Source organism: Hydra vulgaris, chromosome 11 (assembly GCF_038396675.1).
Source record: "Hydra vulgaris chromosome 11, alternate assembly HydraT2T_AEP".
Taxonomy (NCBI): Eukaryota; Metazoa; Cnidaria; class Hydrozoa; order Anthoathecata; family Hydridae; genus Hydra; species Hydra vulgaris.
In genome coordinates, this window is record NC_088930.1 from 12820001 (window position 1) to 12837500 (window position 17500).

Genomic DNA, 17500 nt, shown 5'->3' on the forward strand with positions numbered 1-17500 from the left:
ATACTTTTTTTAGGGGGAAAATCTTAGAACGAGTAATATTTGGACCTGTGTTTCCTTTAGAACATGTATTCTTGTTTCAATAAATCTTATTTAATGCAAAACTTGTATATTTATTACGGTTTTTATTTCTGTCTTTTAAATAATAAGGGTGAACTTAAAGCTCCATAAAAAAGTTATATTTGTTTTAATTTAAAATAACTTAATATAGTTTTTTCAATTGAATAAAAATATCTAACTTAAACAAAAGCTGTAAATTTTCTTAGTGTAAATTATGAAAATATGCTAATTTAGCATATAGTTTATACATAATTTAGGCTAAACAAATTGAGATGGTAAATAGGGTTATATTGTAACCTTGAAAGTTAAAAAACTTCGGAAGTTATAATCCTATAATAATAAACACTCATTAAAACACTCATAATCAAAGGAACTTTATTTTATTATCTACTTAACTTTACAGATCTTTAAAAAGGTTTGAAAATGCAATGCAAAACATTTTGAGTTGCACTGATATTTATTTTATTTGGGTTTCGTTGATACATGAGTTTCAGTCAGTTTCCTTGATATTTTTACTCAGAAAGTAGGTTGCTATGTGGTTATTTAAATTTTTTACATTTTATTGCTTTTCAATTAGCATTTGTTTTTTATTTACAATTAGATATTATACTTCTATTTAAAATAAGAACTATATTCCTATTGTTTCATAGTATAAAAAACAACTTATTTATTAAATTTAAATACAGAAGCTGGTGAAAACTGTAGCTTTTGTAGCACTTTGTGTTTTGTGGCTTAAGTTCTTCTAACTTTGTACTGAGGTACTTTCAACTGTTGATCTGTAGAACATTCTTCTACTAATCAATATAATTAATAAAGTAATACTTTGTAGTATTATTATTATTATTGGTAATAAATAGTTGTAATATGACAACAACAACAATATCATAATAATAGTGGCCAACATGGTTAGCAATCTAAGAAAAAATTTTATGTACCTTTTATATCTGAATAACTGCATAAAAACATAGCTCAAATTTTATTTGGATTTGAAGGATCAAATGCTATAAAATATGAGAAACTAAAATTTTTTTCCATGAATGCTTTTTTTTAATTCCTACAATAATTTTATTTAGCCTTAAGACTTCTTTCTGACTTTTTTCCAATTGGAACCAATCTTAGTAGTTAGTACTCCTATTTAGTCTTTTGGATTCACGCAGGCACAGAAGCTTTTATTCTTTTATGTCAGTTTCAAGTCATGAATCACTCTGACTCACTTAGGCTTCAAGTCTCACTCTAGCTCACTTAGGTTTTCACCTTGGTATTTTAATACTAGTCATTTATTAAACTTTTTTTAAAATAACAACTTTGGTTATTCTTTTGAAAAATGAAATGGTTTATTTATTTATCTGAAAATTTTAAAATTATTGAAACATTCCTTACTAACCGCAGTATTAAAGCTGTTTCTGATGTATACACTCTTCTTCATTACTGATAACTTCAACAACAAACTTCTATCTTTGGTCTTATATTATTTTTCATACATACTACTAATCTTCATCATAACCTCACCTAATCCTATTTGTTGCTGATCTTACCTCGTCGTGATAATCTTACCTGGTCCTGATAATCTCGCCTGATCCTGATAATCTCGCCTGATCCTTTTTGCTGAAATAACTTTGAACAAGTTTAAAAAAAATATATATATACATGCAAAAAAAAAAAAGTCTTTATATTAATTTGAGCACTTTGTAATGTAAGTCTTTATAAAAAAAAAGTTTTTTATTTTTCATAGCACAGTAAAGTCTGTAAAATAAGTTAAAGTTGTACTAAATGAAATCTGGTATAGTGAAAAACTATTTTATGGATCCTGAGGCTTATCCCAAATGAGATGATTACAATCATAGTTTTTATGTTATACCTTAAGTTTTTAAAAGTTTTTTATTGATTATAAAATGATTATATGAATATAAAATATTTTCATAACTATGATTTTTTTTGTCATATAAATTTTAGTTTTTAAAGTCAGTAAAATAAAACCAAATTACTTATTAATAACTATTTTATTGTATTTTTGAAGTGTGAATCTAATTTTCTAGTAATGATCTATAATTTAATATTTTTAAGGTTCAGTAATTATTAAAGTTGAGTAGGGTAGAGCGGGACTAGTTGAGCATAGGGTAGAGTGGGGCAAGTTGAGCATAGGGGCAAGTCGGGCTATTAAAAAATCTCAAAAAACTATGCATCATATGACAAAACTTCTAATGGATGAAAGTTAGGAGATTAGAATGTTAACACAATCCACAACAAAATATTGTTGGAAAGCAGTGGAGTATGATACAGGGCACTTTTTCTATTTTGGACCAAAGAGTAAAAAAAAACCAAAGAGTAAAAAAAGACCAAAAAGTAAAAAAAAATTTTTCTTAATATTTTTTGCTTAGATGCTTACAAACTATTTTATTTGACATCACTTAGGTGTTGATATTTTATCATTTTATCGGACTTTCGATAAAAAAAAAACCCGATTTTTCCTTAGCCTTGTTGTTCACTTAGTCTAGTAGGAAAACTTGAGCAGCTTTAAAAAAAATAAAACTAAACTTTCGAACAAAAAGAAACAACTTTGATAAAAAATAATTTACGATACATTATTTATATATATTTTTAAAAATAAAAAGTTTTAAATCAGGCTTCAAAGCTTCTTCATCATCTGAATCCCCTATCATCGTACCTCTTACAACTACCTTAAAGCTGACTGAGACTCTTTCCGTGATTTTCTTTTTGATGGCCCTTGGGTAGAAATCTACTTCCTGCTGAAAAATGTGCTTCTTACATAACTTTGTGGATTCAGGCTGGAATGAAATCTTTAAATAGCTCTTGACGATTCCAGGTCAAGCCTCACTCTTCTCAATGGTTTTCCTCACATTGTGCTGCTACAATTTTCAATCAAAACCGTTATTTCCATATCTATCAGCAAAACAATTCTCCAGAAAACAGACGTCTGTTGATTACTGCTAAAAACCATTGTAAAAAGGTTTTGTCTAATGCCAAAGCCCGTTATTCTCAGGTCATGAAATCTCGTTTTTCATCACAAAAATTAGGCTCTCATGACTTCTGGAGAATCTTTAATAGTATCAATAATACGGGCAAATCTGTTCTTCCACCTTTCTTGTATGGTTCAGACTTTGTCACCAAGACAAAGCTGAATTATTTGCTAAGAACTTTTCATCAATATCATCTCTTGATTCCACTAGTTGCGTTCTACCTGATATTGCCAACAAACAGGTTGATCCATTGCTTAATATTCGTATCACTCTAGCTTCTGTATCTAAAGTGATTTCCTGCTTAGACTCTTCTACAGCTTGTGGTTTGGACAACATAACTGTTATAGTCTTGCAGAAGTGCTCTCCGGAGCTGTTGTCTATACTTTCAAAACTATTTAGCAAGTGATTATCAGAGTCTTATTTTCAGCCTGCTGGAAAGCGCATCTGTTGTACCTATTTTCAAATATTCTGGAGAGTGATCTGATTCGTCTAACTACCGTCCCATTAGTCTTCTTCCTATCATAAGCAAAGTTTTTGATTCTTTAATTAACAAACACTTAATCTCTCATCTTGAATCTAATAACTTACTTCTGATCATCAATATGGATTCCGATCTTCTTGTTCTACAGCTGATTTACCAACACTAATAACCGATACGTTTTATCGTGCATTAGATAAAGGTGGAGAGGTTAAGCTCTTGACATTTCTAAAGCTTTGGATAAAGTTTGGCATGCTGGTCTTCTCCATAAGCTTTCTTCTTATAGTGTATCTAGTAACATCTTTAAGGTTATTGAATCCTTCCTTTCCAATCGTAGTATAAAAGTTGTCATCGATGGAAAGCACTCTACTTCTTATTCTGTAACTTCACGGTTTCCTCAAGGTTTAATTCTTGGCCCTATACTCTTTTTAATTTACATTAATGATCTTCCAGATATTCTCAGATCTAAAGTGGGATTGTTTGTTGATGATACTACCATTTATTTTTGTCATGATAAGAAGCCAACACTCTCTGATTGCTTGGAGGGAGCATTTGAGCTTGAAAAGGATCTCACTTCTGTGTCAGTGTGGGGCTCTTACTGGGTGGTGAACTTTAACTCAGATAAAACTCAAATTTTTTTTGGCTAACTGTTATTGCAATAGTCTAGATCTTCCTATATTTATGACCGGTAATTTGATGAGTCATCTACCCTTTATCTTTTATGATTAACTATTACTTTTAATCTTTCTTGGAAACCATATATCAAATCGATTGCAAACATAGCATATGCTAAGGATGCAATTGTTTATCGTGCTTGCCACTTTCTTACTTAGGATTCTATTCTTTATCTCCATAAATCTCAAATCGGTCCTTGTATAGAATACTTTTGCCATATCTGGGGCAGATCTTCTAATGATGCCCTTTCTCTTTTAGACAAGGTGCAAAAACGCATTCTAAACATAGTTGGACCTGCTTTTGCAGCCAACCTCTAACCATTATCACATTGTTGTAATGTTGCTTATCTTTCTTTTTTCTACAAATACTAAAAAGGACATTGCTCTAAAGAGCTAGCGTCTCTTGTGCTATCTACTAAAATTCATTCTTGTGTTACTCATCACTTAATTAAGTCTCATCCTTTTACTGTGACTGTTCCTAAGTGCTCTGAAAACTCTTATTTGTCTAGCATTTTTTCCTCAAACATCAGTTCTTTGGAATTCGCTTCCTTCATTCTGTTTTCTTGATCCTTTTAATTTGTAAACTGTCTGTTAATCGTTATCTTGCTCTATAAAGTTCATCTTTTCTCTTTCAGTAACTTCCAACTCTAATAGTGGTTGCTTGCAGCTTTGTTGGAAGTGAAGATGCTTAAAAAAAAAAAAGGTCAAGATGATTCAAGTATAAAAAAATATTTTTATATATTATGACGCTTTCTTACTATTTAATTTTTTCTCTTCTCATATATAAGGTGTATAAAATAAAAAGTTTATAAATTAGGCATCTGCTTACTGTTAGTGAAAGCTTCATTGATTCACCCAAGCTTTGTATTACGCATATTTATTCATTTGTTGATTGCTCAACTTACCCTGTTATTGCTCAATTTACCCTGTTGGGGCAGGTTGAGCAGCTCCGCAAACTTTAATCAATCTTTTTTATTAGTCTTTAAAAAATCAAAAAGTATACTTTTTTCTAAACAAATTTTTAGCGGGTTAAATTATCTTTCAAATAGTTAAAAAATTATGTAAACTATGAAATCTGTTAGATTTAGTAAAAACTGCTCAACTAGCCCTGCTTTACCCCAATTTAAAATTAACTAAAAACTGCTACAAATTCCCAAGTGTCTGAAAATTAGAAGATAGAGTTTGGAGTTGAATAAAATTTTAAATAGAAATTAAATAATAAATTTTTTTTTTAATTTATGTTAAATAGATGACATTCAAGATTGGATGCCTGTTTTAAGCAATCAATTTATAAAACAAGGTAAAAACCAAATAAAAAACAAATTATAATTTATTTTTTCAATCTTATAAAACTTTTCATACAAATAAATAAGATTTAAAAAATAAATCTCTTCCAGTTTTTTGTATTATGGAGTTTGTTAGATAAAGAACTTTAGAAAAAATTTAAGGACATTAGTTCATTAGTACAGGAGATACGTACAGGACATAAGTACAAAGACAAGGATTTTAGGGCATTAGTACAGGACAAAAATAAATTTGTTACATCAACTTAATATTGAATTTTTATATAAAAACTCTGATTTTGTTGTGTTTTAGTTATTATTTTTGAACTTTTTAACCTAAAAAATATCCAGGTGCAATTTTTCATTGAATAAAAGTTAAAGCTAATTGTACAAAAATATGAATTTAAGTGAAATTTAAGTAAATTATGAAGAGATAAAAAAAGATATTGAGACAGAATATCTAAAGAAAAATTAGGAAGTAAAAATAAGAAGTAAAAGTATACCAAGTAAAATTGCATAACAAAAAATATCTTGTTGTACCAAAATTTATTAAAATCTAACTTAAAATATTTATGGCATGGTGCCATAAAATTTTAAGTTGATTTGACTCAAAATGATCTATAAAGCATGAACAACAGCTGCATACTAAAAAATTATTTCCCTTTTTTTTACTTCAATCTGTTTTGTACAGACCGATCTAAGACAAAAAATTGTTAGAAATATTACAAAAAAATGTAAGAGAAAACATTAAAAAGATCAAATATATATATATATATATACATATATATACAGCGCCGTACTATCGCAAGTGCAACAAGTGCAATCGCACTGGGCCCCCTATTAAATAAATTAGAAAAACTTCTCCAAAACCATAAATTACTACGAATTAAAAGAAAAAAAAAATTTTTTTAGTTTCTGCACAGGGCCCCCAAAAGTTACAGCATGGCGCTGTATATATATATATATATATATATATATATATATATATATATATATATATATATATATGTATATATATATATGCATATATATATATATATATATATATATATATATATATATATATATATATATGCATATATATAGAACCCTTAGATGTTGTCCGAAAGTTTTTTCGATATTTTGTTGACAAAAAGTAAAAATTAAAATGCAAGACCGGAATTTTTTTTTTTTAATAATGATAGACTGCCTGCCCCAACCAAACCCTCAGTCGATGTAGCAGCACTCCCTTGCGAGTCAGGCTATTTGTCAGTCGATGTAGCAGCACTCCCTTGCGAGTCAGGCTATTTGTCAGTCGATGTAGCAGCACTCCCTTGCGAGTCAGGCTATAAGATAGTCGATGTAGCAACACTCCGCGCATGATTTACAGTAAAAAAAATAAAAATAAAAACATTTTATTAAAAAAAATAAAAATAAAAACATTTTATTAAAAAAAATAAAAATAAAAACATTGTTTATATTGTTAAAAACATTCAAAATGTTATAAAAACATTCAGAATGTTTTTAAAAACATTCCGGTCAATTAAATTTGCGTTTTTGTGGTTTTTTTAAAAAACGATTAATTTGTAATTAAATTAATGGTTTTTACTTTCGTCCAACACGGAAATGTTGGACGAAAGTCAAAAGTAATTAAAAGTGACGTATGTGTTGGCGTAAGAATCACTTTTTTCCTTCCGCTCTTCCTAAAGCCAACAAACTATAGAACTATATATATATATATATATATGCATATATATATATATATATATATATATATATATATATATATATATATATATATATATATATATATATATATATATATATAATATATATATATATATATATATATATATATATATATATATATATATATATATATATATATATATATATATATATATAGAAGACATTAAATTTATTGCTTATGGTAAAAATAGGTCTTAACAACTCTTTGTCTTTCAAAATAAAAAAATTAGGTACACTCTATGTAAAAATCATTCAATTTAATTGAGGAAATTAATTAAATTTTATCGTTTTTTAAAAAACCACATAAATGCAACTTTATAGGCTAGAATGATTGCTATTTTTTTAATAAAAATAAAAGCATTCTAAATGTTTTTATCTTTATTTTTTTACTGTTTACATACAATGACTAACAAATAGGTAGAACATGTGAGGAGTGTATATATGTATATATAGCTACATCTACTAAAAAATAACTAGAACATGTATGGAGTGCTGCTGCATCAACTGAGGGTTTTGACAAACATTCCTGTTTATTAATTTGTGTCAAACATTTGAGTCTATAAATATTATCATTCATTTTGACAAACATTTTAAATATATGTATATATATAAATATATATACATATAAATATATATATATATGCATATAAATATATATATATATATATATATATGTATATATATATACATATATATAGTTATATACATATATATAGTTATATACATATATATATAGTTATATACATATATATATAGTTATATACATATATATATATATAGTTATATACACACATATATATATTTATATACACACATATATATACATATATACACATATATAGAGATATATACATATTATAGTTTGATAATATGCTTAAAAAAAACTTTATGACATACATTGGATTCCTGGAAGCCACAAAGACCAATTAGGACAACCTATTTGCTTTGATTGAATGGTCTCTATAAGAATCATTATAGTTCTTTGACGCTGTTGCAATATAGAAGCTAATCTTTTTGTACGTGGATTACCATTAATTATTTGAGCATCTGTTGACCAAAACTGAAGTATCCAAGTAATGAGCTCATCAACATACTTTCGACCCATGTTTGAATGCATTATTTGTGGTAGGCCAAAATGTCCAAGAACATATCTACAGAGTTTTCGTGCAACATATGCAGCATCTGAAGTTTTTAATGGAAACAAAACATTATACTTTGTATGATGGTCTGTAAAATGTCCGATGAAATAAAAATTGCCTTCTGTGTCAGGAGTGCTCTGCATATCAAGTATATCAATCTAAAAAAAAGATTCATGAAAAAAAAAATTAAAACATATTAAAGATAAAGAAGGTTAAACCAGTGGGGAAATAAATTCTGAATATAAAGGTTAAACAAAAGGTAAAATAAGGGAGAAACAAGGTTTAATGTGATGGCTGAAAAAAAAGTACATAAGCACAACTTCTTCTGTTATAATTTTATGTGCAGTTTTTGATAGAAACTTTTATAAACTGCTTCAGCTAAAAAATATTTAACTCTCAAAAAAAGTGATTAAGTTACCTTTTTATTTAAAGAAATTTGTTATAATTTTATATTGCTAGAACCTTTCTTTCTATATGCATATTTTTCTTAAAAATATTGTAAGCAATTAGAAAATCAATTTAGAAAGTATAGAAAAGCAATTAGACATCTGTTAAACTTTTAAAATACCAAAGACACCAATAACACAACAGAAAGACACCAATAACACAACAGAAAGACACCAATAACACAACAGAAAGACACCAATAACACAACAGAAAGACACCAATAACACAACAGAAAGACACCAATAACACAGCAGAAAGAAGCAATAACACAGCAGAAAGACACCAATAACACAACAGAAAGAATAAGTTCTATGCAAACAGCAACTAGTTTTTTTTATATTTTTTAATATTTGTTATTACTATTGTTATTATATTATTAATATAAATATAAATATGTTTTTTTAGTTATATAAATATAGATATATATATTTTTTTTAGTAGTATAGTTATTTTATATGTAATTTATTAATTTTATTTAATAAAATTCATTATAGGGAGGTTCCGCGACTGACAATTATAATTGTAACAACTATAAACAAGAGGACTGAGCATAAATACAAGTCAACTTATTTTCAAAATTTTTTCCATTTCTTGTTTTATTTGCTGTTTTAAGACCTTTATAAATAGATAAACATTATCATCCATTCTTCAACTCTTGAACCTTTAAAGGTGTACTAAGGGTGTGTAGGGTGTACTAAGGGTGTGTAGGGTGTAGTAAGAGTGTGCAGGGCACAGTTTATCTTCTCCTTTTCGTAAAGTGGTTTTTAAGAAAAATCAACAAACTTTTTATAACAAAAATTGGTTATTTATTGCAAAGCTGTTTTGTAAAATGCCAGAATTTACTTGTCATAAATGACTTCGTAGTTCCACAAGAATCTGCTCCAAGAATACAGTCTGAATGAACATAATAACTTGACAGGTCATGAAAATCAAAGTATTGCCTAAGGCTACATCATTTCATCATCAAAAAATTTAAATTTAAATATGAAAATAATTTTATTTAAATATATTATTTAAATCAATATTTTGAATTTATTTTGTTATTAAACGGTTTCATTTCTTGCTTTCTGAATAATACAACACACAAAGGTCAAAAGGAGTTAGAGCTACTCATATATTTTACCTTCAGTTGGTCCTTTTTCTAAATCATGCATCACAGACACCTTGCTTTTAAAATTCCGACATTTCTGAATTATATTCATTTTAAACACATTACAATCATGCATTCACTGAACATCACTTTTTGGTAAAAAACTCATTGAATCCTCATTTTTATACTTTTTATCACCCAGACATTCTTACCAACTATTTTTAAGGGTGCTGAAAATAGTGTTGCAAAAGTAAAATTTACTAGAAAATTTTGAAAATTTACAACCTGGTAAATTTTGAAATTTTTTGTCACTTATTTTTTTTCTCCAAAAAAAATTTTTTTGGGGAAAAATTTACCCTCTCCAATTTAAAATTTACCGTAAAATTTTACCAGTAAATTTTGAATCAAATTTTGAACCAAATTTTACCGGAAAATTTACATCACTAGCAGAGAACAGCCATCTTAACACAATACCCCATTACTATAACACGTCTGGCCAATCTTCTTACTTATTTCTGACTATCAAGAGACACACCCTTTTTTAAACAGAGCAATTACGAAACATTTAAATATTTACTAATGCATTAAAAATTTCATTCAAATATGAAATTTTCAATACATTGTCAAATATTTGGAACAAAATATTATAACTGTCTTTTGATGGCATTTGTTTAATTATAATATAAAAGAAATTATAATATAAATATACCAATTATAATATAAAAGAAATTATCAATTATAATATAAAAGAAATCATCAGATTAACAAAACAAAAAAAACAAAAAAACACTGGGAAAAAGTAGTCTAAAAAATCCAATAAAACCCAGGCAAAGTAAATTGATATCCAGTCAATGATAAGTTAATAGAACATGTACCATTTTGTTTTAAAACAAAGTAATATGTTTTTGATTTATGAATTTAACTAACTCAATTCTTTTAATTTTCAAATTTTTAGTCATTCTTTCAATCTGCTCACCAAGTTCAATCTTTTTACTATGAGTTTTTTTAACAACAAATAAGTCTTTGCATGTTTGTTTAATTGACATTATTCTGATTTAGTATTATCAAAAGTTTTTTCTGATATAGTATTATTAAATTCCACTGTGCAACTAATTTTAAGTTATAAAAAAACTCATGAAAGAAAATACCTTTATTAGACTAATTCCACTGTGCTGATTTCAAATCTGAAGTCAATTTATGTCCATTACCCACCACTTTGAAAACAAAATTATAATTTATTTCATATGGCATATCAGGATAATGTTTTTCTAATATAAGTTTTACATTAGAAAAACATTATCCTGATATAAGTGAAACTTATTTTAGTTCAGTTTGAAATGGATATTATGTTTAAATTCTTATTTATTTATTTTTTTACAGATCATAAGTCATCATATTTAGTGGTTGATGATGCATTTATACATATATATTTTACAAATCATTCAATACTGTCTGGCCTCAAATCACAATTACTAACAGAGGCAAACTAAATAAACTATAAGCTATAAAGAAAGAATATCAAATAGAAAATATTTTTTTATTTTTTCACAATAATGATATTTGGAAACTAAAAAAACAAATTATAAGATTCATTAAACAAGATCGGTCATTGCAAATGATAACAATTTTTACAAAAACTAAGTATCAAGTATTTTTTTGATATTGCCTTTATTTATTTACACAAACATTTTGTAGCAACTTTTTGTAATCTCTTTTTTTGCTAGTTAGTAATAAGCAAACCAATGATATTATTTTGATTGCTCCACATCCATATTGGAAATGGATTACTATCCTTAGTTAAAGCAAAAATTACCCAGGTACAAAATCAGGATAATGACCATAAAGCCATTCTTCTGCTTCACCTTCATTTTCTAGAGTCAGATAAAAATCATACCATAGGTAAAAACTTATGAAATGAAAAAATTAAATTTAAAAATTAAAAATAAATTTTGCACATTTTTATATTAAACCTTTTTTTACCCAAAAACCAAGGATCATGTATGCAAGATAACAGTTAAATTTATTATTTACTAAGTACAGAACTAAATTCATAAGCAACAACCACAATTCAACATATTTTGATAAGTAACAAGTGTCACTTATAAGTGACAAATGACAAGTGACACTTTGCATCTACAGTTTAAATAGACTTTAAATTTATTTAATCAAAATTAACAAGGATTTTATTTTTAATCTTTTATTATTTTTCATTTATGCCTATAAAGTCTAATTTTTTAATAAAAAATAAAAATTTTTTTTATAGAAAACTTAAAACATTTAATAGGGAAGTTCATGTACCTAGGGACAGATTTTTCAATGCCAAAATTCACAGCCCCAGACTTGTCTAAAAATGGTGAAACTGATATGACCACGTCTCTATACTAATTACTATGTATTAGTATAAGTATATTGACTTAAACTATAAAAGTCTGTCATGTAACAGGGTTTAAAAATTAGTGGCCCTAGGTACAAGTAGCTTTGACAACAAATGTAGAGACATAAATTAGAATAAAATTTTTTTTAAACTTAGATTGTTTTCAACAAACTTGTTTTATTTATCTTGGTTAATTGCAATCTACCTTGTTATCAAACAAATTCTTTATGCGCATATGGCTCTAAGTACAAGCAAACTATATAGGCCTAAGTACAAGAAATAATAGCCTTGAAAATTGTCATCATGTCTGGGACATTTCATAATCTTATTACTCTTATTACTATGCACAAAATGGTACAAATAAATAATTACCTGGCATCTAGTCATAAATTGCATTTCAAATTCTTTTTTCTTTGGTGGTAAATTTGATTTATCTTTAGATTGAGTCTTGGCATGATTCTTTATACTTGTGGGAATATAACATGCATGCTCCTTTTGACAAAACTTGCAGAGTGATACATATTTGCGCACAACATCTCTCGGTATGCTACAATACGTTGCACTTAACTGCAAAGAAAATAGAGTCACTACTTTTTGCTAAGAAACAAAAACATTTGTGCTTACTTTTATTATAACACTGGCAGTCTTCAAAATAATTCATAGTGTAATGTGGGAATAATAAAAATGATTTATTTATTCTCATACTTACTCAAATAATCAACCTAAGACAATTTTATAAATATAGTAGTTGCTGTGAGTTACTTTTTACAATAAGACATACAAAGTATTATGAGTTATTTAAAATACAGCAGATAGTACAGAGTATAATTAACATGCAGTGGCATATTTGCTAATAAAAAAAAGTTTAAAAAAAATTAAGGTTAGAACTTATTTAGAGTTGATAAAAAAATGCGTTGAAGATTTTCATGTAACATTATTTGTAGTTGCAGCATCATAAAATTTCTTATCAGTTATCTTCTAATCAAATAATTACTAATGTCCACTGTTACACAATTTATAGTTAAACAAGAACTAAAACTAATTGAAAATATAAAAATTATCATAAAATTAATACTAATGAGAAAAAATTTAACGTGAAGTTAGGCTTAGATTTTTACAAACTATTAAGTAAAGGTAAATTTATTTTCTTAATCTAAAATAAACTAAAATAAATAAGAATTTTAAAATAAATTAATAAGAACTAAATTGAATTATTTAAAAAAAAAGTAAAAAATCATGTATCATATCATCATTATAAACATCTGTAATAAACAACTTTTAAAAATTCATTTTGTATAGTATAAGTATTTGTTTCAAAAACATAGCATACCTTGTATATTATGTAATTTATGTTTTATAATAACTTATAATATATCTTGCATATTAAATATCTTATGACATGCTAAACATGAAGTAGCTCAAATGTAGTGCATACTACGCCTAATTTGTATTTTTAACATCTTTAGCCTAAGTGTAAACATTCTTTGTAATGTTCAATAAGATAATAACAATTTTTTTAATTCTTATTTTCATATGATGAAAACCAATGTTGTTTCTTGTTCCTGGTAGTAAATAACAAACATTTAATTGTATTCACAAGAAAATTACCATAAAATTATAAGAGATTCTCATCAAGCAGTTCAATCAGGTAATATCAGGGAAAATCCAGTACAAAGCTTGTAGTTATGCATTATTGTGTACACTTCAATGCCAAGGTCTCAAGCTTGTAACCAACAATTTAATAGTGAAAAACAAGTTTCACTAGACAAAAAAATACCAAACTAATTTTTAAAACATCAAAAACTTTATATTCTATGAAAACCTCATAGTTATAAGCATTTCCATCTATAATTACTCAATAACCGCTTTAGTAATGCAAATTGATAAAGTAGAACTACTTTTTTTTAAAGCATATATTAGTTAAAGCTATTTTTAAGGACAAAGAAAAAAAACATTTTTCAAAAAACTAAAACAAAGTTTTTCCAAATAAATAAAGTTAATCAATGATTTGCTTGTTATAAATTGCAAGTCAAATATTTTTAATTATGTTTATCAAAATTTTGTCTTCAAAAAATTGAGGAAAATTTAATAATCTCTACCACATATCTTAAGAAGTTAAAAAGAACCCAATAAAAAAAAAAAAAAGGGAAATTATAAAGTAAGAAGAATTTATATATAAAAAAAGAAAACCTTCACAAACGTTCCCTTGTACCCACGATGTTTTGATCCATTTTTATGTGCAGCTTCAATAACATCAAACATATCTTCTTTAAATATTAACTGACGATTTTGTCCAAGCATTGCATGACTAGCAGAGCTCTAAATAGTTATTATGTAATAGAAAACATTAAAATATATATATATATAGTTTTCAACATTAAAATTGAATATAATAATTGGCATCCTGTCAGTCTGTATGCAACAGAAAAAACTTTATTGTCAAAATAGCCAACTAGGGGTTTATTTGGCAAAAAAAGTTTATTAATTTTCTAATTGTTTTATGTTTTTACTTTGTATATTGAGGTAGCAGATAGTGTCATATTTTTGATGCCAATATCAACAGGTTTAAGAACTGACACAACAATGGCTGTGCATAAACAAATAGTACTAATGTAGTTTTTACACAATCAAATTATCAATAACACTATGTAGTTTTAGTACTAATGTTTTGTTTTATTTAATTAGAGCTTGAACTGAATGTTTTCTTAATACAACAATCTTACTGGTCTTTTGCTGACGATACTTGCTAATTACCATTACTTTATTATTAGTCTCTTTACATTCTGAATATAAAATCAACTAATCCAGTCTTATTATATTTCTTCACTTCAGGAGACATTTTTTTGTGGCTTTCCTTGTGAAAATATTAATTCATATACATGCTTTTTCAATTTTAAATCTTTGTACCTATTACTATTTTCCTAATTCTCTTTTGCTTTATGAAATTTTATATCTAGTAGAACTTTTTTAAGTCTTCACAATCTGCATGAGTCACATCTATACATTTTGAATGGATATATATTATGAATTTTTGAATTGAAATATGTATTTTTGAATTAATATATATATATATATATATATATATATATATATATATATATATATATATATATATATATATATATATATATATAGACACACACACACACACACACACACACATATATATATATAATATATATATATATATATATATATATATATATATATATATATATATATATATATATATATATATATATACATAAAAATATTGTAGTATTTTCTCCTCTTAGTTATGGATTAGTTATGAAATAAAAAATACAGAATATGTAACCATGGAATTACGAAACGAAAAGATAAAAAGTAACAAAAATTACTTCTGTGTACAATTCACTGCTCGCAACTTTATATATATATATATATATATATATATATATATATATATATATATATATATATATATATATATATATATATATATATATATTTATATATATTTATTAATTTTTATCAAAAAAATTTTTTATTTTAATTTGATGAACTGCCTGCCCCGCATTCTCTACAACACTTCACGCATGTTGTAGAGTAAAAAAATAAAAATATTTAGAACTTTTTGATTTTTTTAAAAACATATAAATTTTTTTAACATCTTCACTTTCAACAAGGCTGCAAGCAACCAATATTAGAGTTAGAAGTTACTGGAAGAGAAAAGAAGAACTTTATAGAGCATGACAACAATAAACAGACAACTTAAAAGATTGCAAATTATATGAATATATGAAAGTAACACAAGAATGAATTTTAGTAGATGACATAAGAGACACTAGCTCTTTAGAGCAGCACCCAATATAGTATTTATAGAAAAGAAAAAGAGAAGCAGCATTACAACAAAAAAAAGACATTTAGAATATTTTTTTAAATATTGCTGTGTTTTAGTTTGCAGTTTTGCATTTTTTTTTTTTTTTAAAAAAAACAAATTTAATTAATTTCCTCAATTAAATTAATTTATTCTAGCATATTCTGACCTAAATTTTGTCTTATTAGATGCCATAATATAGTTTAATGGTAAGTTAAATGGTAAGTTTTATACCTTTACAATAGTAATATATATATATATATATATATATATATATATATATATATATATATATATATATATATATATATATATATATATATATATATATATATATATATATATATATATATATATAAACAAATACACTAGAAAGGTTACTATAACAAAATCTGTAATACAAAATGCAGTTAGCAGAAACAGTATTTTTCAAAATTAAGGGAGTTTTTTTTTTAACATCTTTACTCCCAGCAAGGTTGCAAGCAAACACTATTAGAGTCGGAAGTTACTGGAGGAGAAAACATGAAGTTTATAAATCAAGATAATGATTGGCAGACAACTTAAAAGATTTTAAATTATATGAATTCCGAAATCATGATGAAGAGAGCAAATTCCAAAGAACTGATGTTCGAGGAAAAAAAAATTCACACTTATTTTCACACTTAAATAAAATTTATACAAAGCAACATTTACACAATTTTTTTTAAACTGCTTCCTATGAAAATACCAGATTTGTTTATATTAAGCTATTAAAAATTGCATTAGGATTCTTTAGTATCTAAATAACTAAAATTTGCATGTAGTAATTTGTACACAGTTAACATCTAACTTTAAATTTCAAAAATTCTTACTAACTCTGGTAATAAGTTTTAAAAATAAATTATAATATCTAGACATATTATAATAAATGGTTTATAGTTTTTAAAATAAAATCTATAATACCCCATCTAATGACACTATATTTTTATAAATATTTTGCAAAAAACAATATCTTATAAATTTACTTTATATTTTTCTTGGAAAATGTACCTTATCTTTAACAGGTAAACATAATATATCTCCAAGACCAACAACATTGACTAGTTGAAATTTTCTTTTTTTTACTTGAAATCTGAAAGATGATGTATATTTTGCTCGAATAGTAGCGTCCTCTGAACCATTTTCACGAAGTATTCTTAGGTAATCAATAATCTTTTCCCCGTAACTTCGAGATATCATTGTACTTTGCCTTGTTATTTTATTAATTAACCAATTATTAAATTCTTCTTTATTGACTGAGGTTTTTGTTTCCTCAGCAATGCTTTCGCTTTCATTTCCTGATAGTGTTTTGTCGAACTTCTCCATGATCGGACCAAATGCAGAAACACATTAAAAAATAGTAACGTGCCCAGTGGGACTTTTAAATACCAAACGC

General features: G+C 26.0%; 1 protein-coding gene across 1 annotated transcript in view; it reads right to left on the bottom strand.

Annotated features, from left to right (window-relative positions):
- LOC101238635 (SCAN domain-containing protein 3) overlaps positions 1-17500 on the bottom strand; it is a 28796-nt gene that overhangs the window by 11148 nt on the left and 148 nt on the right. Inside the window, exons 1-4 of the mRNA XM_065810148.1 lie at positions 17116-17500; positions 14439-14567; positions 12621-12815; positions 8096-8495 (exon numbers count right to left, since the gene is read on the bottom strand). The exon at positions 17116-17500 is cut by the window's right edge and continues 148 nt beyond it. Of these exons, the coding sequence (XP_065666220.1) occupies positions 8096-8495; positions 12621-12815; positions 14439-14567; positions 17116-17430 (1039 nt within the window). The 5' untranslated portion in view covers positions 17431-17500. The remainder of the gene's footprint in view (positions 1-8095; positions 8496-12620; positions 12816-14438; positions 14568-17115) is intronic.